The following is a 24,659-nucleotide window of genomic DNA, read 5'->3' as shown; positions in this document are numbered from 1 at the left end:
TGACAAGCCCTGGGCAGCAGTGTGCTGAGAGCAGCAGGCGTGTGAAAAGCCCTGGGCAGCAGTGTGCTCAGAGCAGCAGGTGTGTGACAAGCCCTGGGCAGCAGTGTGCTGAGAGAGCAGCAGGTGTGTGACAAGCCCTGGGCAGCAGTGTGCTAAGAGAGCAGGAGTGTGGCAAACCCTGGGCAGCAGTGTGCTGAGAGAGCAGCAGGCGTGTGACAAGCCCTGGGCAGCAGTGTGCTGAGAGAGCAGCAGGCATGTGACAAGCCATGGGCAGTAGTGTTCTGAGAGCAGCAGGCGTGTGACAAGCCCTGGGCAGCAGTGTGCTGAGAGAGCAGCAGGCATGTGACAAGCCCTGGGCAGTAGTGTTCTGAGAGCAGCAGGCGTGTGAAAAGCCCTGGGCAGTAGTGTGCCGAGAGAGCTGCAGGCGGGTGACAAGCCCTGGGCAGTAGTGTGCTGAGAGAGCAGCAGGCGGGTGACAAGCCCTGGGCAGCAGTGTGCTGAGAGAGCAGCAGGCATGTGACAAGCCCTGGGCAGCAGTGTGCTGAGAGAGCAGCAGGCGGGTGACAAGTCCTGGGCAGCAGTGTGCTGAGAGACCAGCAGGCATGTGAAAAGCCCTGGGCAGCAGTGTGCTGAGAGCAGCAGGCTGGTGACAAGCCATGGGCAGCAGTGTGCTGAGAGAGCAGCAGGCATGTGACAAGCCCTGGGCAGCAGTGTGCTGAGAGAGCAGCAGGCATGTGACAAGCCCTGGGCAGCAGTGTGCTGAGAGAGCAGCAGGCATGTGACAAGCCCTGGGCAGCAGTGTGCTGAGAGAGCAGCAGGCGTGTGACAAGCCCTGGGCATCAGTGTGCTGAGAGAGCAGCAGGCGTGTGACAAGCCCTGGGCAGCAGTGTGCTGAGAGAGAGCAGCAGGCGTGTGACAAGCCCTGGGCAGCAGTGTGCTGAGAGAGCAGCAGGCGTGTGACAAGCCCTGGGCATCAGTGTGCTGAGACAGCAGCAGGCGTGTGACAAGCCCTGGGCATCAGTGTGCTGAGAGAGCAGCAGGAGTGTGACAAGCCCTGGGCAGCAGTGTGCTGAGAGAGCAGCAGGCGTGTGACAAGCCCTGGGCAGCAGTGTGCTGAGAGAGCAGCAGGCGTGTGACAAGCCCTGGGCAGCAGTGTGCTGAGAGAGCAGCAGGCGTGTGACAAGCCCTGGGCAGCAGTGTGCTGAGAGAGCAGCAGGAGTGTGACAAGCCCTGGGCAGCAGTGTGCTGAGAGAGCAGCAGGAGTGTGACAAGCCCTGGGCAGCAGTGTGCTGAGAGAGCAGCAGGCGTGTGACAAGCCCTGGGCAGCAGTGTGCTGAGAGAGCAGCAGGCGTGTGACAAGCCCTGGGCAGCAGTGTGCTGAGAGAGCAGCAGGCGTGTGACAAGCCCTGGGCAGCAGTGTGCTGAGAGAGCAGCAGGAGTGTGACAAGCCCTGGGCAGCAGTGTGCTGAGAGAGCAGCAGGCGTGTGACAAGCCCTGGGCATCAGTGTGCTGAGAGAGCAGCAGGAGTGTGACAAGCCCTGGGCAGCAGTGTGCTGAGAGAGCAGCAGGCGTGTGACAAGCCCTGGGCATCAGTGTGCTGAGAGAGCAGCAGGCGTGTGACAAGCCCTGGGCATCAGTGTGCTGAGAGAGCAGCAGGCGTGTGACAAGCCCTGGGCATCAGTGTGCTGAGAGAGCAGCAGGCATGTGACAAGCCCTGGGCAGCAGTGTGCTGAGAGAGCAGCAGGCATGTGACAAGCCCTGGGCAGCAGTGTGCTGAGAGAGCAGCAGGCGTGTGACAAGCCCTGGGCAGCAGTGTGCTGAGAGAGCAGCAGGAGTGTGACAAGCCCTGGGCAGCAGTGTGCTGAGAGAGCAGCAGGCGTGTGACAAGCCCTGGGCATCAGTGTGCTGAGAGAGCAGCAGGAGTGTGACAAGCCCTGGGCAGCAGTGTGCTGAGAGAGCAGCAGGCGTGTGACAAGCCCTGGGCATCAGTGTGCTGAGAGAGCAGCAGGCGTGTGACAAGCCCTGGGCATCAGTGTGCTGAGAGAGCAGCAGGCGTGTGACAAGCCCTGGGCATCAGTGTGCTGAGAGAGCAGCAGGCATGTGACAAGCCCTGGGCAGCAGTGTGCTGAGAGAGCAGCAGGCATGTGACAAGCCCTGGGCAGCAGTGTGCTGAGAGAGCAGCAGGCGTGTGACAAGCCCTGGGCAGCAGTGTGCTGAGAGAGCAGCAGGCGTGTGACAAGCCCTGGGCAGCAGTGTGCTGAGAGAGCAGCAGGCGTGTGACAAGCCCCTGGGCAGTAGTGTGCTGAGAGACCAGCAGGCATGTGACAAGCCCTGGGCAGCAGTGTGCTGAGTGCTGAGAGAGCAGCAGGCATGTGACAAGCCCTGGGCAGCAGTGTGCTCAGAGCAGCAGGTGTGTGACAAGCCCTGGGCAGCAGTGTGCTGAGAGAGCAGCAGGTGTGTGACAAGCCCTGGGCAGCAGTGTGCTAAGAGAGCAGGAGTGTGGCAAACCCTGGGCAGCAGTGTGCTGAGAGAGCAGCAGGCGTGTGACAAGCCCTGGGCAGCAGTGTGCTGAGAGAGCAGCAGGCATGTGACAAGCCCTGGGCAGCAGTGTGCTGAGAGAGCAGCAGGCATGTGACAAGCCCTGGGCAGTAGTGTTCTGAGAGCAGCAGGCGTGTGAAAAGCCTTGGGCAGTAGTGTGCCGAGAGAGCTGCAGGCGGGTGACAAGCCCTGGGCAGTAGTGTGCTGAGAGAGCTGCAGGCGGGTGACAAGCCCTGGGCAGTAGTGTGCTGAGAGAGCAGCAGGCGTGTGACAAGCCCTGGGCAGCAGTGTGCTGAGAGAGCAGCAGGTGTGTGACAAGTCCTGGGCAGTAGTGTGCTGAGAGAGCAGCAGGCATGTGACAAGCCCTGGGCAGCAGTGTGCTGAGAGAGCAGCAGGCATGTGACAAGCCCTGGGCAGCAGTGTGCTGAGAGAGCAGCAGGCATGTGACAAGCCCTGGGCAGCAGTGTGCTGAGAGAGCAGCAGGCGTGTGACAAGTCCTGGGCAGCAGTGTGCTGAGAGACCAGCAGGCATGTGAAAAGCCCTGGGCAGCAGTGTGCTGAGAGCAGCAGGCTGGTGACAAGCCATGGGCAGCAGTGTGCTGAGAGAGCAGCAGGCATGTGACAAGCCCTGGGCAGCAGTGTGCTGAGAGAGCAGCAGGCGTGTGACAAGCCCTGGGCAGCAGTGTGCTGAGAGAGCAGCAGGCATGTGACAAGCCCTGGGCAGCAGTGTGCTGAGAGAGCAGCAGGCGTGTGACAAGCCCTGGGCATCAGTGTGCTGAGAGAGCAGCAGGCGTGTGACAAGCCCTGGGCAGCAGTGTGCTGAGAGAGAGCAGCAGGCGTGTGACAAGCCCTGGGCAGCAGTGTGCTGAGAGAGCAGCAGGCGTGTGACAAGCCCTGGGCATCAGTGTGCTGAGACAGCAGCAGGCGTGTGACAAGCCCTGGGCATCAGTGTGCTGAGAGAGCAGCAGGAGTGTGACAAGCCCTGGGCAGCAGTGTGCTGAGAGAGCAGCAGGCGTGTGACAAGCCCTGGGCAGCAGTGTGCTGAGAGAGCAGCAGGCGTGTGACAAGCCCTGGGCAGCAGTGTGCTGAGAGAGCAGCAGGCGTGTGACAAGCCCTGGGCAGCAGTGTGCTGAGAGAGCAGCAGGCGTGTGACAAGCCCTGGGCAGCAGTGTGCTGAGAGAGCAGCAGGCGTGTGACAAGCCCTGGGCATCAGTGTGCTGAGAGAGCAGCAGGAGTGTGACAAGCCCTGGGCAGCAGTGTGCTGAGAGAGCAGCAGGCATGTGACAAGCCCTGGGCATCAGTGTGCTGAGAGAGCAGCAGGCGTGTGACAAGCCCTGGGCAGCAGTGTGCTGAGAGAGCAGCAGGCGTGTGACAAGCCCTGGGCAGCAGTGTGCTGAGAGAGCAGCAGGCGTGTGACAAGCCCTGGGCAGCAGTGTGCTGAGAGAGCAGCAGGCGTGTGACAAGCCCTGGGCATCAGTGTGCTGAGAGAGCAGCAGGCATGTGACAAGCCCTGGGCAGCAGTGTGCTGAGAGAGCAGCAGGCATGTGACAAGCCCTGGGCAGCAGTGTGCTGAGAGAGCAGCAGGCGTGTGACAAGCCCTGGGCAGCAGTGTGCTGAGAGAGCAGCAGGCGTGTGACAAGCCCTGGGCAGCAGTGTGCTGAGAGAGCAGCAGGCGTGTGACAAGCCCTGGGCAGCAGTGTGGTGAGAGAGCAGCAGGCGTGTGACAAGCCCTGGGCAGCAGTGTGCTGAGAGAGAGCAGCAGGCGTGTGACAAGCCCTGGGCAGCAGTGTGCTGAGAGAGCAGCAGGAGTGTGACAAGCCCTGGGCAGCAGTGTGCTGAGAGAGCAGCAGGCGTGTGACAAGCCCTGGGCAGCAGTGTGCTGAGAGAGCAGCAGGAGTGTGACAAGCCCTGGGCAGCAGTGTGCTGAGAGAGCAGCAGGCATGTGACAAGCCCTGGGCAGCAGTGTGCTGAGAGAGCAGCAGGCGTGTGACAAGCCCTGGGCAGCAGTGTGCTGAGAGAGCAGCAGGCGTGTGACAAGCCCTGGGCAGCAGTGTGCTGAGAGAGCAGCAGGCGTGTGACAAGCCCTGGGCATCATTGTGCTGAGAGAGCAGCAGGCATGTGACAAGCCCTGGGCAGCAGTGTGCTGAGAGAGCAGCAGGCGTGTGACAAGCCCTGGGCAGCAGTGTGCTGAGAGAGCAGCAGGCGTGTGACAAGCCCTGGGCATCAGTGTGCTGAGAGAGCAGCAGGCATGTGACAAGCCCTGGGCAGCAGTGTGCTGAGAGAGCAGCAGGCATGTGACAAGCCCTGGGCAGCAGTGTGCTGAGAGAGCAGCAGGCGTGTGACAAGCCCTGGGCAGCAGTGTGCTGAGAGAGCAGCAGGCGTGTGACAAGCCCTGGGCAGCAGTGTGCTGAGAGAGCAGCAGGTGTGTGACAAGCCCTGGGCAGCAGTGTGCTGAGAGAGCAGCAGGCGTGTGACAAGCCCTGGGCAGCAGTGTGCTGAGAGAGAGCAGCAGGCGTGTGACAGCAATATAGTGCAGTATCACAGCCTGATAATGACAAAGCCACCTCACACAGCATTAAAGTGTAGTATTATAGGGTTAGTGACTAACTAAATCCTGCAACACCGTGGAGAACCCTGCACTCCTTTTATCATGTATCCTCCAGTTTACTTCTAAATACAAGATCATATATATATATATATATATATATATATATATATATATATATATTGGAATCCATAGTGTTCTGGAAATTGCAGTTGACTTTCATTATAAATGCTTATTAATGGGCCTCACCTGCCTCTGTGTGTGCTGATCAGTGAAGATACAAGAGACATCTTATTACTACTGGAGAGAATTTATGGGAACATCCAGCTTCTTGATAAATGTTATATGAGTTATACAAAGTTGGTTATAAATGCACTTATACTATAAGGTATACTGTAATCATTAATGTGCTGTGATGTTTTGTAACTGAGGTTATTCACTTAGTAAATATTGATGAGCTGTTTTATGTATATTTTCTAATGTTGCAAAGTTATTATTACTGTGACTCACTGACCCGTCTTATGCTTGTATGGGAAATATGTGAATACCTCTGACTCTGATTTGCCCTACGTGATCTTTGATGCACTTATGTATGTATATGTTTTGTTATTGACCGTGTACTTGAATATTGTTGAAATCTGCATAGTAACAATACAGAGTATACAGTTACTGATTCTTACAGACCACCATCTTTCTATGAAGGCATCTGTTAGACTTAGGATCCCTTCCGTGTAGTCCCAGCTTCCTTACCGCTCTCAGCCGCACCTAATGCTGGGGACCAGGGGCAGAATGGGATGGGAAACCAGCCCGGGAAATTTCTTGAAGCAGCCCTAATGGGGGTGGAGTTTGTTGACGGGGTGGGGTCTGTGGAGGGATGGGATACTCCCTCCTCATAGAGCGTGATTATTATGCTGCGCACGCACACAGTACGATTAAGCAGGACGATATGAACAATATCGTTATCGTTCATATCATCTTGTTTCCGGCCCCCTCAAACGACCAAACGATGGTCGATATAGATATCAACCATCGCCCATGCATGCCGGCCAACATGGTCGATATCGACCATACTAGCCTGTTTACTATAGGCACCCGCGATCGTTATCTGATGGTCTGACCGTGTGTACCCTCCATTAGTCAGCGGCAGTTGTGGCCATCTCTCTGTCTTTTGCTGCATTGGTGCCAGTGACTTTATGCTAATGCTGCTTCCCTGGTGCACATCTGTGCGTCTGAATGTGCCAGGACTGAGACGCCCACTGTCAGGGGGTCATTCAGACCCGGTCGTTAGCGCCGATGCGCTCGGACCGGGTCGATGGCCCCCCACAGAACATGCGCACGACGGCGCTGGCGCCATTTGGGGGCGGCCCCACTGACATCACTAGTGATGTCAGTGGAGAGCTTCCGGCTCTGACAGAGCCAGAAGCTCTCCGGGGCTTACGACAAGGGAGACCCTACCCTAGGGTCTCGTCGTAAGCCCCGATGGTCTCTGACCATCGCGACCATCACCCGAGCGGTCATTAGAGCTGTGGGTGTAAACCCACAGCCTAACAACCGCAACAGAGGCGGGTGGTCAGGATGCAAGTGGCCGCCCAGTTTCTGAGCGACCGCTTGCATCCTCCGACCGCCTCTGAATGAGGCCCTCAGTGTCTATAGATGCCGAAATCACGCTTTGTGCTTCTGTATACGCCACCATTGGTCGCACCATTAAAACTTGCACCAGCACTACGCTAAGAGCAGATCATCTGTCTGTCTATGGCCTCCAATGTGACCGAGTCAGCGTCTCTGTATGTATCCACTCCCGTAACACGCCCATGTCACTCCCGTAACACGCCCATGTCACTCCCATAACACCCCCCATGTCATTCCCATAATAACCCCCGTGTCACTCCCATAACACACCCATGTCACTCCCATAACGCGCCCATGTCACTCCCATAACACCCCCCATGTCACTCCCATAACACCCCCCATGTCACTCCCATAACAACCCCCATGTCACTCCCATAACACCCCCCATGTCACTCCCATAACACCCCCCATGTCACTCCCATAACAACCCCCATGTCACTCCCATAACACCCCCATGTCACTCCCATAACACCCCCCATGTCACTCCCATAACACCCCCCATGTCCCTTCCAGTAACACCTCCCATAACACGCCCGTGTCACCCCCATAACATGCCCGTGTCACCCCCATAACACGCCCGTGTCACCCCCATAACACGCCCGTGTCACCCCATAACACGCCCGTGTCACCCCCATAACACGCCCGTGTCACTCCAATAACACGCCCGTGTCACTCCAATAACACGCCCGTGTCACTCCAATAACACGCCCGTGTCACTTCCAGTAACACGCCCGTGTCACTTCCAGTAACACCTCCCATAACACGCCCGTGTCACTCCCATAACACGCCCGTGTCACTCCCATAACACGCCCGTGTCACTCCCATAACACGCCCGTGTCACTCCCATAACACGCCCGTGTCACTCCCATAACACGCCCGTGTCACTCCCATAACACGCCCGTGTCACTCCCATAACACGCCCGTGTCACTCCAATAACACCCCTTACTACTGATATCTGCGTCTGATTAGCCAACACCCTGTAACCACAGAGGATCTCCCAAAATATTTCTAATACTCCTCAATATGTGTCTCCCATAATTTCCCTCTGTACACACAGCGCCCCTATAATACCTTTCAGTATAAACAGTGTCCTCCACCATACTAGTCCGCAGTACACACAACACCCTCATTTTATTATATTATCCCCCAGTATACACGGCACCCTCATATTACCCCCCAGCATACACGGTGCCCTCATATTACACCCAGTAAATACGGCGCCCTCATATAACCCCCCAGTATACACGGCGCCCTCATATTACCCCCCAGTATACACGGCGCCCTCATATTACCCCCCAGTATACACGGCGCCCTCATATTACCCCCCAGTATACACGGCGTCCTCATATTACCCCCCAGTAAACACGGCGCCCTCATATTACCCCCCAGTAAACACGGTGCCCTCATATTACCCCCCAGTACACACACCTCCATATTAACCCCAGTACACACAGCACCCCCATTTTACCCCTAGTAAACACCCCTCCAAATTGCCCCCATGACACCTCCATATTACCCCAGTATACACAGTACCCCCATAAAACCTCAAAGTACACACAGTGCCCCCATATTAACTCCCAGTACACACAGGCCCTGATTCAGAGCCGGGCGCTCTGACAGAGCGCTCGCTCTGAATCAGGGCCGGCCTTCTTGTTTTTTAGAGCGGCCTCCTGGCCACTCGCATAGCTGTGGGTGACCACCCACAGCTATAGCGAGCGGCCAGGAAGATGGTTGCGATGGTCAAGACCATCGCGACCATCGGGCTTGCGACGAGACCCTTGTGGTAGGGTCTCGTTGCCGCAAGCCCCGTAGAGAGCCGAAATCTCTCCCACTGACATCACTTGTGATGTCAGTGGGGCCGCCCCCAAACGGAGGCGTTCACATGGGAACGCCTCCGTTTGGGCTGCCACTCCCCTGGCCCGCCCACCAAAGGGGACGTGCTGTCACTCAACATCGACAGCATGCCCCCTTTGGTACGAGACCCGGAGTGACTGTTTGCCCGTCGCTATCCGGGTCTCACGCATGCGCACGACGGAGCTGGCTCCGTCGTGCACATGCGCACTGGGCCACCATCAACCTGCTTGCGAGCGCATATCGCTCGCGAGCGGGTCTGAATCAGGCCCACAGTGCCCCTGTATTACCCCCCAATACTTACAGTGCCCCCATGGTACCTGGTTTTTTTCATTCCTGTAGAGAAGGCAGTGACTCAGGCGAGGTCATCAGGAAGAGGCGGGCTTGGTAGGTACAGCCCCGATATGTGCGGTGCCCGGTGCTGGCTGGGTATTGTGTATAAGTTTGTGAGCAGTACAGGCTCACACCGCGCGGTCGCCACAGAGAAGGAGCAGGTCCCGCAGTAATTCCGCTGAAAGCCACCAGCAGTGAGGAAGGGAGGGGGGGGCCAATGTACAGAGGCTATAGAGGCTGCGCTGTGCCGCGTCATAGTGACCAGACTGACACCTCCGGCCCTCGCACAGATAATTAGCAGCCACCACCTGCTCCCCTTGTATTGCAGCTCGCACTGTGCTGCGTCTGCTCTGCTGCATGTGTGTGCGCCTGTCACTGGAGGCGGGCCGCGGAGGGCTGGAGGCGGGGTCCCGGGCTGCGCAAAGGCTTATGGGAGGAGCTGTTGTGGCTGGGCATGCGCAGCAGCTCCCCCATCGGCCATTTTTTATGGCACTAAAGCTTTTGCACGCAAAAGCTGTACAGCGTCGGCAGCAGCGGGACGGGGGAACGGAGGCTCGGGGAAGGGGATCAGTCATTGCTGAGCGGGCTGGACGGCTACCGGCCACCAAGAGGACTGGCCCAGCGGGAACTGGTCCGGCATCCTGGCGGCCCAATCTGCCCCTGCTGGGTACACACTGACAGATATATTGGTTGATCAATTGATTGGCCAATATACCTGCTGCCCGTCGGAGAGTGTGTACCCGCGATATGTCGGTGAACATCGTCATTCACCGACATGTCACATTGGCTGTGCTGTCCATTAGAAAGTGTGTGCGCGGTCTGCAGACGGCCTGTACACACAGCGGAAGCCACGGGAGGGGGTCAGGACATGCCTCTGTCCACCGGACACGCCACCGTCACATCCCCTGGCAACCGGGACCCGCAGCCAGACACAGATGATGGCCGTTCAGTGTGTACCCACCTTTAGCACCTGTGCTGGGTGGAGAAAACCAAGTACCAGGTAAAATGAGAACATCACTGTTTGATATTGGGTATAAGGCACAATGATCCCTATGGCTACATGTATTAGTATAAGTTCCCTGCATTGGGTATAAGGAACAATGATCCCTATGGTTACATGTATTAGTATAAGTTCCCTGCATTGGGTATAAGGCACAATGATCCCTATGGCTACATGTATTAGTATCATTTCCCTGCATTCGATATAAGGCACAATGATCCCTATGGCTACATGCATTAGTATAATTTCCCTGCATTGGGTATAAGGCACAATGATCCCTATGGCTACATGTATTAGTATCGTTTCCCTGCATTGGGTATAAGGCACAATGATCCCTATGGCTACATGTATTAGTATAATTTCCCTGCATTGGGTATAAGGCACAATGATCCCTATGGCTACATGTATTTTATCATTTCACTGCATTGGGTATAAGGAACAATGATCCCTATGGCTACATGTATTAGTATAATTTCCCTGCATTGGGTATAAGGAACAATGATCCCTATGGCTACATGCATTAGTATCATTTCCCTGCATTGGGAAAAAGGCACAATGATCCCTATGGTTACATGTATTAGTATAATTTCCCTGCATTGGGTATAAGGCACAATGATCCCTATGGCTACATGTATTAGTATCATTTCCCTGCATTGGGTATAAGGCACAGTGATCCCTATGGTTACATGTATTAGTATCATTTCCCTGCATTGGGTATAAGGCACAGTGATCCCTATGAATCAAGTATTAGTATCATTTCCCTGCATTGGGTATAAGGCACAATGATCTCTATGGCAATGATCCCTATGGTTACATGCATTAGTATCATTTCCCTGCATTCGATATAAGGCACAATGATCCCTATGGCTACATGCATTAGTATAATTTCCCTGCATTGGGTATAAGGCACAATGATCCCTATGGCTACATGTATTAGTATCGTTTCCCTGCATTGGGTATAAGGCACAATGATCCCTATGGCTACATGTATTAGTATAATTTCCCTGCATTGGGTATAAGGCACAATGATCCCTATGGCTACATGTATTTTATCATTTCCCTGCATTGGGTATAAGGAACAATGATCCCTATGGCTACATGTATTAGTATAATTTCCCTGCATTGGGTATAAGGAACAATGATCCCTATGGCTACATGCATTAGTATAATTTCCCTGCATTGGGAAAAAGGCACAATGATCCCTATGGTTACATGTATTAGTATAATTTCCCTGCATTGGGTATAAGGCACAATGATCCCTATGGCTACATGTATTAGTATCATTTCCCTGCATTGGGTATAAGGCACAGTGATCCCTATGGTTACATGTATTAGTATCATTTCCCTGCATTGGGTATAAGGCACAGTGATCCCTATGAATCAAGTATTAGTATCATTTCCCTGCATTGGGTATAAGGCACAATGATCTCTATGGCAATGATCCCTATGGTTACATGCATTAGTATAATTTCCCTGCATTGGGTATAAGGCACAGTGATCCCTATGGCTACATGTATTAGTATACTTTTCCTGCATTGGGTATAAGGCACAGTGATCCCTATGGCTACATGCATTAGCATCATTTCCTGCATTGGCTATAAGGCACAGTGATCCCTATGGCTACATGTATTAGTATTATATCCCTGCATTGGGTTTAAGGCACAGTGATCCCTATGGCTACATGTATTAGTATAATTTCCCTGCAGTGGGTATAAGGCACAGTGATCCCTATGGCTACATGCATTAGTATAATTTCCCTGCATTGGGTATAAGGCACAATGATCCCTATGGCTACATGTATTAGTATCGTTTCCCTGCATTGGGTATAAGGCACAATGATCCCTATGGCTACATGTATTAGTATCATTTCCCTGCATTGGGTATAAGGCACAATGATCCCTATGGTTACATGTATTAGTATAATTTCCCTGCATTGGGTATAAGGCACAATGATCTCTATGGCAATGATCCCTATGGTTACATGTATTAGTATCATTTCCCTGCATTGGGTATAAGGCACAGAGATCCCTATGGCTATATGTATTAGTATAATTTCCCAGCATTGGGTATAAGGCACAATGATCCCTATGGTTACATGCATTAGTTTAATTTCCCTGCATTGGGTATAAGGCACAATGATCCCTATGGCTACATGTATTAGTATCATATCCCTGCATTGGGTTTAAGGCACAGTGATCCCTATGGCTACATGTATTAGTATAATTTCCCTGCATTGGTTATAAGGCACAGTGATCCCTATGGCTACATGTATTACTATAATTTCCCTGCATTGGTTATAAGGCACAGTGATCCCTATGGTTACATGTATTAGTATAATTTCCTTACATTGGGTATAAGGCACAGTGATCCTTATGGCTACATGTATTAGTATCATTTCCCTGCATTGGGTATAAGGCACAGTGACCCCTATGGCTACATGTATTAGTATCATTTCCCTGCATTAGGTATAAGGCACAGTGATCCCTATGGCTACATGTATTAGTATCATTTCCCTGCATTGGGTATAAGGCACAGTGATCCCTATGGCTACATGCATTAGTATAATTTCCCTGCATTGGGTATAAGGCACAATGATCCCTATTACTACATGTATTAGTATCATTTCCCTGCATTGGGTATAAGGCACAGTGATCCCTATGGCTACATGTATTAGTATCGTTTCCCTGCATTGGGTATAAGGCACAATGATCTCTATGGCAATGATCCCTATGGTTACATGCATTAGTATAATTTTCCTGCATTGGGTATAAGGCACAGTGATCCCTATGGCTACATGCATTAGTATAATTTCCCTGCATTGGGTATAAGGCACAATGATTTCTATGGCAATGATCCCTATGGTTACATGCATTAGTATAATTTACCTGCATTGGGTATAAGGCACAATGATCCCTATGGCTACATGTATTAGCATCATTTCCCAGCTTTGGGTATAAGGCACAGTGATCCCTATGGCTACATGTATTAGTATAATTTCCAGCATTGGGTATAAGGCACAGTGATCACTATGGCTACATGCATTAGTATAATTTCCCCGCATTGGGTATAAGGCACAATGATCCCTATTACTACATGTATTAGTATCATTTCTCTGCATTGGGTATAAGGCACAGTGATCACTACGGCTACATGTATTAGTATCATATCCCTGCATTGGGTTTAAGGCACAGTGATCCCTATGGCTACATGTATTAGTATAATTTCCCTGCATTGGGTATAAGGCACAGTGATCTCTATGGTTACATGTATTAGTATAATTTCCTTGCATTGGGTATAAGGCACAGTGATCCTTATGGCTACATGTATTAGTATCATTTCCCTGCATTGGGTATAAGGCACAGTGCCCCTATGGCTACATGTATTAGTATCATTTCCCTGCATTGGGTAAAGGCACAGTGATCCCTATGGCTACATGTATTAGTATCATTTCCCTGCATTGGGTATAAGGCACAGTGATCCCTATGGCTACATGCATTAGTATAATTTCCCTGCATTGGGTATAAGGCACAGTGATCCCTATGGCTACATGCATTAGTATAATTTCCCTGCATTGGGTATAAGGCACAATGATCCCTATGGCTACATGTATTAGTATCATTTCCCTGCATTGGGTATAAGGCACAATGATCTCTATGGCAATGATCCCTATGGCTACATGCATTAGTATAATTTCCCTGCATTGGGTATAAGGCACAATGATCCCTATGGCTACATGTATTAGTATAATTTCCCTGCATTGGGTATAAGGCACAGTGATCCCTATGGCTACATGTATTAGTATAATTTCCCTGCATTGGGTATAAGGCACAGTGATCCCTATGGTTACATGTATTAGTATAATTTCCTTGCATTGGGTATAAGGTACAGTGATCCCTATGGCTACATGTATTAGTATCATTTCCCTGCATTGGGTATAAGGCACAGTGATCCCTATGGCTACATGTATCAGTATCATTTCCCTGCATTGGGTATAAGGCACAATGATCTCTATAACAATGATCCCTATGGTTACATGCATTAGTATAATTTCCCTGCATTGGGTATAAGGCACAATGATCCCTATGGCTACATGTATTAGTATAACTTCCCTGCATTGGGTATAAGACACAGTGATCCCTATGGCTACATGTATTAGTATCATTTCCCTGCATTGGGTATAAGGCAGAATGATCCCTATGGCTACATGTATTAGTATAATTTCCCTGCATTGGGTATAAGGCACAATGATCCCTATGGCTACATGTATTAGTATAATTTACCTGCATTGTGTATAAGGCACAATGATCCCTATGGCTACATGTATTAGTATAATTTCCCTGCATTGGGTATAAGGCACAGTGATCCCTATGGCTACATGCATTACTATAATTTCCCTGCATTGGTTATAAGGCACAGTGATCCCTATGGTTACATGTATTAGTATCATTTCCCTGCATTGGGTATAAGGCACAGAGATCCCTATGGCTACATGCATTAGTATCATTTCCTGCATTGGCTATAAGGCACAGTGATCCCTATGGTTACATGTATTAGTATTATATCCCTGCATTGGGTTTAAGGCACAGTGATCCCTATGGCTACATGTATTAGTATAATTTCCCTGCAGTGGGTATAAGGCACAATGATCCCTATGGCTACATGTATTAGTATCATTTCCGTGCATTTGGTATAAGGCACAGTGATCCATATGGCTACATGCATTAGTATCATTTCCCTGCATTGGGTATAAGGCACAGTGATCCCTATGGCTCCATGCATTAGTATCATTTCCCTGCATTGGGTATAAGGCACAATGATCCCTATGGCTACATGTATTAGTATAATTTCCCTGCATTGTGTATAAGGCACAATGATCCCTATGGCTACATGTATTAGTATCATTTCCCTGCATTGGGTATAAGGCACAGTGATCCCTATGGCTACATGCATTAGTATCATTTCCCTGCATTGGGTATAAGGCACAATGATCCCTATGGGTACATGTATTAGTATAATTTCCCTGCATTGGGTATAAGGCACAATGATCCCTATGGCTACATGTATTAGTATCCTTTCCCTGCATTGGGTATAAGGCACAATGATCCCTATGGCTACATGTATTAGTATCCTTTCCCTGCATTGGGTATAAGGCACAATGATCCCTATGGCTACATGTATTAGTATCCTTTACCTGCATTGGGTATAAGGCACAATGATCCCTATGTCTACATGTATTAGTATCCTTTCCCTGCATTGGGTATAAGGGACAATGATCCCTATGGCTACATGTATTAGTATAATTTCCCTGCATTGGGTATAAGGCACAATGATCCCTTTGGCTACATGTATTAGTATCCTTTCCCTGCATTGGGTATAAGGCACAGTGATCCCTATGGCTACATGTATTAGTATAATTTACCTGCATTGTGTATAAGGCACAATGATCCCTATGGCTACATGTATTAGTATAATTTCCCTGCATTGGGTATAAGGCACAATGATCCTTTGGCTACATGTATTAGTATAATTTCCCTGCATTGGGTATAAGGCACAGTGATCCCTATGGCTACATGTATTAGTATAATTTCCCTGCATTGGGTATAAGGCACAATGATCCCTATGGCTACATGTATTAGTATAATTTCCCTGCATTGGGTATAAGGCACAATGATCCTTTGGCTACATGTATTAGTATAATTTACCTGCATTGTGTATAAGGCACAATGATCCCTATGGCTACATGTATTAGTATAATTTCCCTGCATTGGGTATAAGGCACAATGATCCTTTGGCTACATGTATTAGTATCCTTTCCCTGCATTGGGTATAAGGCACAGTGATCCCTATGGCTACATGTATTAGTATCCTTTCCCTGCATTGGGTATAAGGCACAGTGATCCCTATGGCTACATGTATTAGTATCCTTTCCCTGCATTGGGTATAAGGCACAATGATCCCTATGGCTACATGTATTAGTATCCTTTCCCTGCATTGGGTATAAGGCACAGTGATCCCTATGGCTACATGTATTAGTATCCTTTCCCTGCATTGGGTATAAGGCACAGTGATCCCTATGGCTACATGTATTAGTATCCTTTCCCTGCATTGGGTATAAGGCACAATGATCCCTATGGCTACATGTATTAGTATCCTTTCCCTGCATTGGGTATAAGGCACAGTGATCCCTATGGCTACATGTGTTTTCTGAAATGTATCAGAGTGTTTTCATCAACAAATAGATCTTACTAATGGCTTTGGGGTTCATTTACATTCGGACATACTTGTAAATCAGTATTATGACACGCCTATCACATGTATGACACGCCTCTCAGATGTAGAAGTACACGTCTATCACATGTAGGACATGCATCTCAGATGTATCAGTACACGCCTATTACATGTATGACACACCTCTCAGATGTAGCAGTACACGCCTATCATAGTTATGGCACGCCTCTCAGATGTAGCAGTACACACCTATTACATGTATGACACACCTCTCAGGTGTAGGAGTACACACCAATCACATGTATGACACGCCTTTCAGGTGTAGCAGTACAAGCCTATCACATGTATGACATGCCCATCACATGTAGGAATACACGCCCATCACATGTATGATGCGCCCATCACATGTATGATGCGCCCATCACATGTAGGAGTACTCTCCACTTTACCACCACGCTCATAGGTGCTGCTTTCACAATCTCCCTGATAGGCAAGTACCTGTATGGTTTAACAATACCAAAGAATAGCCTGTAATGAGGGTCTGTATCTAAATAATGTGCTTATTAGGTGCTGCTAAACCACATAGGAGCAAATGTATGCTAATAAAGCATGTGTTCAGTATAGCCCAGGTTTGTGCATACCATATTTCATTTGTGAGTCACAGATAAATCACAAGCATATATTCAGTATATCCCAGGTATTAGCTTGCCATTTAGTTCACAAAAGACTGTCACAGAGAATACGCATGTTCAGTATAGCCAAGGTTTTAGCCTACCAGGAGAGTAATCTATAAACAGGATATATTCCTTATACAGTGACAATTGCTGACACACATAGAACACTTATCACATTATATAATATAATACTGTATGTCACGACCCTGTCTAGTTTTCACCTTTTGCCTGTAGACTTACCCCTGCCAGCTGTCTCATGGATCTGTGTGTGTAATCTGCCTGGGAGATCTGCTCTGATCATGCTGGCTGCAGCGCATCTCTGTTTGCTCTCCTTTCCACAGTGATTACTCACCTGGGCCTCCTCTGTCTGTGAGCACTGCTGGCCCTGATTGGAATCGCAGGTGTAGCTCTGACTCTCAGTACTGCAGAGATGATCTCTCCCTCTGCATGTTGTGCCCTCCACCTCTCAGAGTGCTACTACCAGACCACCTGTCCGTATCCACCAATTCCTGCCAGACCCAGGGTATAAACACCCTCCTCTGATAGCATCTGGGCCTGAACATCTCGTTACTTTACGTGGTGTATAACTTGTGCTGTATCTGTCTGCAAGTGCATCCTGTAATCCAGCTGGTTCCTAGACCAGTTCATCCGGTATCCTGCTAACAGCTATACCTGGTGCATCCTGCAATCCTGCTGGTTCCTAGACTAGTTCATCTGGAAATCCTGCTTACAGCAATACCTGGCAATCCAGAAATCCTGCTTACAGCAATATCTGGAGCATCCAGAAATCCTGCTAGTTCCTAGGCCAGTGCAACTCGTGTGTTTTAGCATCGGCTAAAAGTGAGTTCCTGCGCCCCTGACCTTAGTCTTGTGCTCCGCTGCTTGCCCTTCTCCTGGTTAGTCCCTGGCTCTCTGCAAACCTGCACCGTGTCACCCTGCCTTGCTTCCTGCTGTGGATCAACTCCTGCTCCCTCTACCTACCTATTCCTTCCTGAACCTTAAATTCCCAATTACCCAATCCAGCCTGCTCCTGACTTCCTGCCTTTGTCACAGCATTTCCGGATTACCCTCTTTAGCCCTTGTCTAAGCATTACCTGATTTCCCTTCAGCCATTGTCACATTATTGCAGTCCAGAGTCGAGTTCCGAGCCCATTCCCGTTCCAGGCTGAATTCTGCCCGTTCCGGTCCCAATCTGGATTCTGGTCAATCCACGTCACTCCAGTCCGGAGTCAAAGCCCAAGTTATTCAGTTCACCAGTTCAACTCAGCAAGTCTTCCTGCCGGTCCCAGTCTGGTTCCTCCAAGTTCCTGTCATTTATCATCAAAGGCAGCTCTCACTGCCCCATAAGTCGTGTAATAGAGCTATCTACCTCATCTGTGGTTCCTGTCATGCCGGTCTCCGCAGAATCCAGTTCATCACCTGAGTCAGGTAACTCAGACAAACGTGACACTGTAGTGCTTAGCAGATACTGGTCCTGATTCACTACGGATCGCTATTGCGATTGCAGCAGCGATTACACATGCAGTTCAACTGCGATAGTATGCTAATCCATGTCGTCGCAGCACAACATAAGGACGTTTACCTTACACACATCCGTAATGTTCAGCAAGACTGCAAAGTGAGTAACAGTGAGTACCATCGCAGCCTCATGCACACTGGCACAAGCTCTGACCTTACTCAGAATTGCTAACCTCAGCGCACGCTATGAGTACTCAGGCTGCATATGGCATCGCTGTGGATAATTTATGCACGCCCCTGCAGCGGCACTGAAACGCACTGACATGCCTGTGTTTCGCCAACCTCTCCCATGTCACCACCCACAAATGGCACTTCCTGTCAATCACTCTGCGATGGGTCTGCGTAGTCGTTGCGATGCATGCAAAGAATGCAACAATCAGCCAATTGCGAACAGATTAACAACTGCGATCCTTGCTGCATCTGGCCCTTGCTGCACCGTGTGTAGCCTTGTGTCATAGTAGTGCTATACTGTAGCCACAGAGTGGAGCCGTTATAAGTCACTGCCTCTGCTGTTCCCTGTTATACAGAGTCGTGAACAGGGAATGAGCACAATGACAGAAGCAGCATCTGCTGGCAGGATACCTCCATGTCTGCCCTGTTAGTACTGCAGCGCAGGATAGCACAACACAGGGACCAGCCATGAGCGCACTGCTGAGGGGATTCCTGTGGTGCCATGTGAGCAGTTGTGACAGCTCAGGAGCAGGCCGGGAAATAAATACTGTCAGTGAACCAATCAGAGCCTCATTCCTATGACTGGCAGGTAATGTAGCCAATCGGTGATGAGGTAGAGTGACTGAAGGATCAGCATGTGTGTCTGATTACAGGGGCTGCGCAGTCTGCGATTAGCCCGGGATGCGTGTGCTGAATGCCTGGTACGTGGTGCAGTATAATGAGACACTAGAACACGGAATTAATATCCATGTTATCATTGGGAAACATTCCTTCTCTGCCACAGGCAGCCTTTGTGTAGTAAATGGCATGCACAAACCTGGGATATACTGAATATATGCTGGTGATTTATCTGTGATTTGCAAATGATATGTGGTATGCACAAACCTGGGATATAGTGAACACATAGAAAAAAGAGAGATTTGTCCCCCAGCACACTGCAGCAAAAACAATACTTAAATCCTACATGATAATAGCGATTCAGGGGTATTAGTTACACACATTTGCAATTATATGAATAAGCGCCAGGCCAATCGTCAAGGCTCCTCTATACTGGCGTCCGTAACATTAAGGGGTTCACGTCCGAGAAGCAAGGCACCCCCAAAAAATTCCAGCCAAGGGCCATCCCCAGGGCATCACACAAAAAGGGGAAAAAGGTGATAGTGAAGTGAAAGCTGCATACACACACAATTTTTTTAATGATTATCGTTAAACGATATAGTTTAACGATAATTGATGGCAAAAATCGTTCACTTTCTGAGTCAAACGATGAACGATTATCGTTCATGCGCGTTCACATTTGTATTGTAGTTTGTCGTTTGTAGTTTGTCGTTCAGTCAGACTTGTCAACTCAACGATTTACATTAAGGGAATATGCAAAAATCGTTTGTAGTTCATAAAAATCGTTCATGACATTTAGTAAATGAACAACTTTAGTAAACGATTTTAGTAAATTTTTTCAAGGGAAAAAATCATTTACTCAAATCGTTCATTAAAAAAATCGTTGTGTGTGTATGCAGCTTGAGGAATAGATGTGTGAGGATAAATCAATAAGTGTTAATGAAATGAGAGAATTAAAATGACAAATAATAAACAAACAAATAGAAAAGTGATAAAAGTATTCTATGTGAATTAAGTGGTGATGCCATGAGACAGGCCCAGCCAGAACCCCCCGGGGGCCCCACTCCCAAACGCTCACCCCAAAATAATTATTGCTACATAATAGTAGCACCCACTCTGGGTCATATAATTATTACAAGCGCCTGTGTTATGCAATTAGCTGATTTGAGCAACTACCATTTTTTTTTTGTAGTTTTTTTATATAGTGAACACATGTTTTATTAGCATACATTTGGTCCTTGATATGTTTAAACCTGGGATATACTGAATGCATGCTCTAACTGCAACATGTGGGGTATATTTACTGAAGGTCGATTTTGTATTTTAGTGTCTAAATTATACATTTAATAACAGATGGTTTTATTTATTTTATATCTATTTTAAACCATATAAAAAAAAAAAATCATCTGTTAGTAAATGTGAGATTCAGGGGGATTTTACTGATAGTCTTTTTGGGTTGAATTTTGGTCGATTTTGTGTTTCAGGGTCTAAATCTCACATTTACTAAAATATTTTTTTTTTTTTACATCGTTTAAAAAATAAGAGAGAGACCCCGAGACACAAAACTGACCAAAAATCAAACAATTCACTTTTAGAAAATGTACACCATGATTTTCTGTGATTCTTTTATGGTTGTCATGACGGTATATGGTATGCTTAGACCTGGGATATACTGACTATATGCAACAAATGGTCCTATGTGGTTCACCTGTAACTGTACTGACCCCGCACTACTGAGTAATTATGTAACTGTACTGACCCTGCACTGCTGAGTAATGATGTAACTGTACTGACCCCGTACTGCTGAGTAATGATGTAACTGTACTGGCCCCACACTGCTGAGTAATGATGTAACTGTACTGACCGCGCACTGCTGAGTAATGATGTAACTGTACTGACCCTGCACTGCTGAGTAATGATGTAACTGTACTGACCCCGTACTGCTGAGTAATGATGTAACTGTACTGACCCCGTACTGCTGAGTAATGATGTAACTGTACTGACCCTGCACTGCTGAGTAATGATGTAACTGTACTGACCGCGCACTGCTGAGTAATGATGTAACTGTACTGACCCTGCACTGCTGAGTAATGATGTAACTGTACTGACCCCGTACTGCTGAGTAATTATGTAACTGTACTGACCCCGTACTGCTGAGTAATGATGTAACTGTACTGACCCCATACTGCTGAGTAATGATGTAACTGTACTGGCCCCACACTGCTGAGTAATGATGTAACTGTACTGACCCCGCACTGCTGAGTAATGATGTAACTGTACTGACCCCGCACTGCTGAGTAATGATGTAACTGTACTGACCCCGCACTGCTGAGTAATGATGTAACTGTACTGACCCCGCACTGCTGAGTAATGATGTAACTGTACTGACCGCACACTGCTGAGTAATGATGTAACTGTACTGACCCTGCACTGCTGAGTAATGATGTAACTGTACTGACCGCGCACTGCTGAGTAATGATGTAACTGTACTGACCCCGTACTGCTGAGTAATGATGTAACTGTACTGACCGCGCACTGCTGAGTAATGATGTAACTGTACTGACCGCGTACTGCTGAGTAATGATGTAACTGTACTGACCGCGTACTGCTGAGTAATGATGTAACTGTACTGACCGCGTACTGCTGAGTAATGATGTAACTACTGACCGCGCACTGCTGAGTAATGATGTAACTGTACTGACCGCGCACTGCTGAGTAATGATGTAACTGTACTGACCGCGCACTGCTGAGTAATGATGTAACTGTACTGACCGCGCACTGCTGAGTAATGATGTAACTGTACTGACCGCGCACTGCTGAGTAATGATGTAACTGTACTGACCCCGTACTGCTGAGTAATGATGTAACTGTACTGACCGCGCACTGCTGAGTAATTATGTGGATTTATTGAACAACCTAAACCTTATAGACTCTAAGGCAGATATTTTGGTTGTGTTCATTTTATTACTGCATTGTGCAACCATTGACCCCGAGAGAGATTATTTGCTCATGATAGATAGATAGATAGATTAGTTACATTTCTTATTTCCTTCACATATTATCTCTCACATATATCAAATTGGGGCCCTTTGACCATTTAATATTTGCGGTATATTCCCCAAAACACCAGTTTTCAGGGGACACCAGCAAATATTTAGTATCCTCAGATGTATGGTGGAGAGATCACAGTGGTTATCGGCTGCTGTACATTCATTTGCACCAGAAGCCGCATCCACTATAGGTCTCTTTAGGTTTCTATGGGAGATGCGATACTGTCAGACTTACCAACACCCGGCATGGGAAGCGTATACATCACATACAGTACCTGTAAGTAGCCAGGAGAGGCCCCCGGCAATGGCCGCCGCGCATATGTCTTCTGTAGACTGCGCTTGCCCAGAATCCCCATTACACTGCATCTGGTTAGGGCATTGGTCACACCCTGATTCCCTTACACCCGTTACTCTGCATCTCCTCACACCCTGATTCCCTTACACCCATTACTCTGCATCTGCTCACACCCTGATTCTCTTACACCCGTTATTCTGCATCTGCTTACACCCTGATTCCCTTACACCCGTTACTCTGCATCTGCTCACACCCTGATTCCCTTACACCCGTTACTCTGCATCTCCTCACACCCTGATTCACTTACACCCATTACTCTGCATCTGCTCACACCCTGATTCTCTTACACCCGTTATTCTGCATCTGCGCATCTGCTTACACCCTGATTCCCTTACACCCATTACTCTGCATCTCCTCACACCCTGATTCCCTTACACCCGTTACTCTGCATCTCCTCACACACTGATTCCCTTACACCCGTTACTCTGCATCTGCTCACACCCTGATTCCCTTACACCCGTTACTCTGCATCTCCTCACACCTTGATTCCCTTACCCCCGTTACTCTGCATCTGCTCACACCCTGATTCTCTTACACCCGTTACTCTGCATCTGCGCATCTGCTTACACCCTGATTCCCTTACACCCATTACTCTGCATCTGCTCACACCCTGATTCCCTTACACCCGTTACTCTGCATCTCCTCACACCCTGATTCCCTTACACCCGTTACTCTGCATCTCCTCACACCCTGATTCCCTTACACCCGTTACTCTGCATCTGCTCACACCCTGATTCCCTTACACCCGTTACTCTGCATCTCCTCACACCTTAATTCCCTTACCCCCGTTACTCTGCATCTGCTCACACCCTGATTCTCTTACACCCGTTACTCTGCATCTCCTCACACCTTGATTCCCTTACACCCGTTACTCTGCATCTGCTCGCACCCTGATTCTCTTACACCTGTTACTCTGCGTCTGCTCACACCCTGATTCCCTTACACCCGTTACTCTGCATCTGCTCACACCCTGATTCTCTTACACCCGTTACTCTGCGTCTGCTCACACCCTGATTCCCTTACACCCGTTACTCTGCGTCTGCTCACACCCTGATTCTCTTACACCCGTTACTCTGCGTCTGCTCACACCCTGATTCCCTTACACCTGTTACTCTGCGTCTGCTCACACCCTGATTCCCTTACACCCGTTACTCTGCATCTGCTCACACCCTGATTCTCTTACACCCGTTACTCTGCGTCTGCTCACACCCTGATTCTCTTACACCCGTTATTCTGCATCTGCGCATCTGCTTACACCCTGATTCCCTTACACCCATTACTCTGCATCTCCTCACACCCTGATTCCCTTACACCTGTTACTCTGCATCTGCTCACACCCTGATTCTCTTACACCCGTTATTCTGCATCTGCTCACACCCTGATTCTCTTACACCTGTTACTCTGCATCTGCTCACACCCTGATTCTCTTACACCCATTAACTGGTAACTCACATTTAATGCCCGTGCTGCGTCATCATTAAACGTTAGCGAGTTCATCATCAAGCGTGGTGTCTGCATTATTTTGTCCTAGTTACGTGTGTGTGTGTGTGTGTGTATGTATGTATATATATATATATATATTACACACAGACCTGTGTTGAGCCTAGAAAGGGGTGGTACATACTGGTCTGCAACCATGGCGTGAGTCCTGGGTGTAGTGAAGGCTAAAGTTATTCATAGGAACCAATTCTGCAACTAAGTGTTAGGACTGGGCAGGCCTGCATAAAATAGGAGGGTGCTAGAAGATTGGGGCATTGACTTGGGATCAGTAGGTACAGCATGGGGTAAGAGCACATACTACTTCCCCATTCGCTCAATTGTTCAGTAAGAAGTAAAAACCTTGGAAAGCTCACATCCAGAGCTAAAAGTCCTTATCTGTACCAGGTGAGTGGCTCAGGAATGATTCGATATGATGGCGTCCTATTCTGTGATATCCTCACCTTCAGAAGACTGATCCCCTGAGCACTGTTTGGAGGCACAAAATGCTCATCGTCATCGAAGTGAATGTCCCCCAGTTGCCAGGCGTGAGCAAACTCCCGGCCCATTCCATCGAACATCTGCGAGCAGCCCAGGTGCTGGCCTGGAGGGAGGAATTACAGATAAATCATTGTCCTTATCAGGGATAGGAATAGAAGCAGCAACGGTGCCA

At 48.9% G+C, this 24,659-nt stretch overlaps 1 protein-coding gene across 1 annotated transcript in view; it reads right to left on the bottom strand.

The window, feature by feature from the left end:
• The window catches only part of LOC148474934 (matrix metalloproteinase-21-like), a 138,648-nt gene that overhangs the window by 99,931 nt on the left and 14,058 nt on the right, over nt 1-24,659 (bottom strand). Inside the window, exon 3 of the mRNA XM_088457968.1 lies at nt 24,451-24,590. Coding sequence (XP_088314094.1) covers nt 24,451-24,590 — 140 coding nt within the window. The remainder of the gene's footprint in view (nt 1-24,450; nt 24,591-24,659) is intronic.

Source organism: Taudactylus pleione, unplaced genomic scaffold (assembly GCF_031769625.1).
Source record: "Taudactylus pleione unplaced genomic scaffold, aTauple2 ptg000798l, whole genome shotgun sequence".
Taxonomy (NCBI): Eukaryota; Metazoa; Chordata; class Amphibia; order Anura; family Myobatrachidae; genus Taudactylus; species Taudactylus pleione.
The sequence above is the reverse complement of the archived record's forward strand: the minus strand, read 5'-3'. Positions and strand labels throughout refer to the sequence as shown.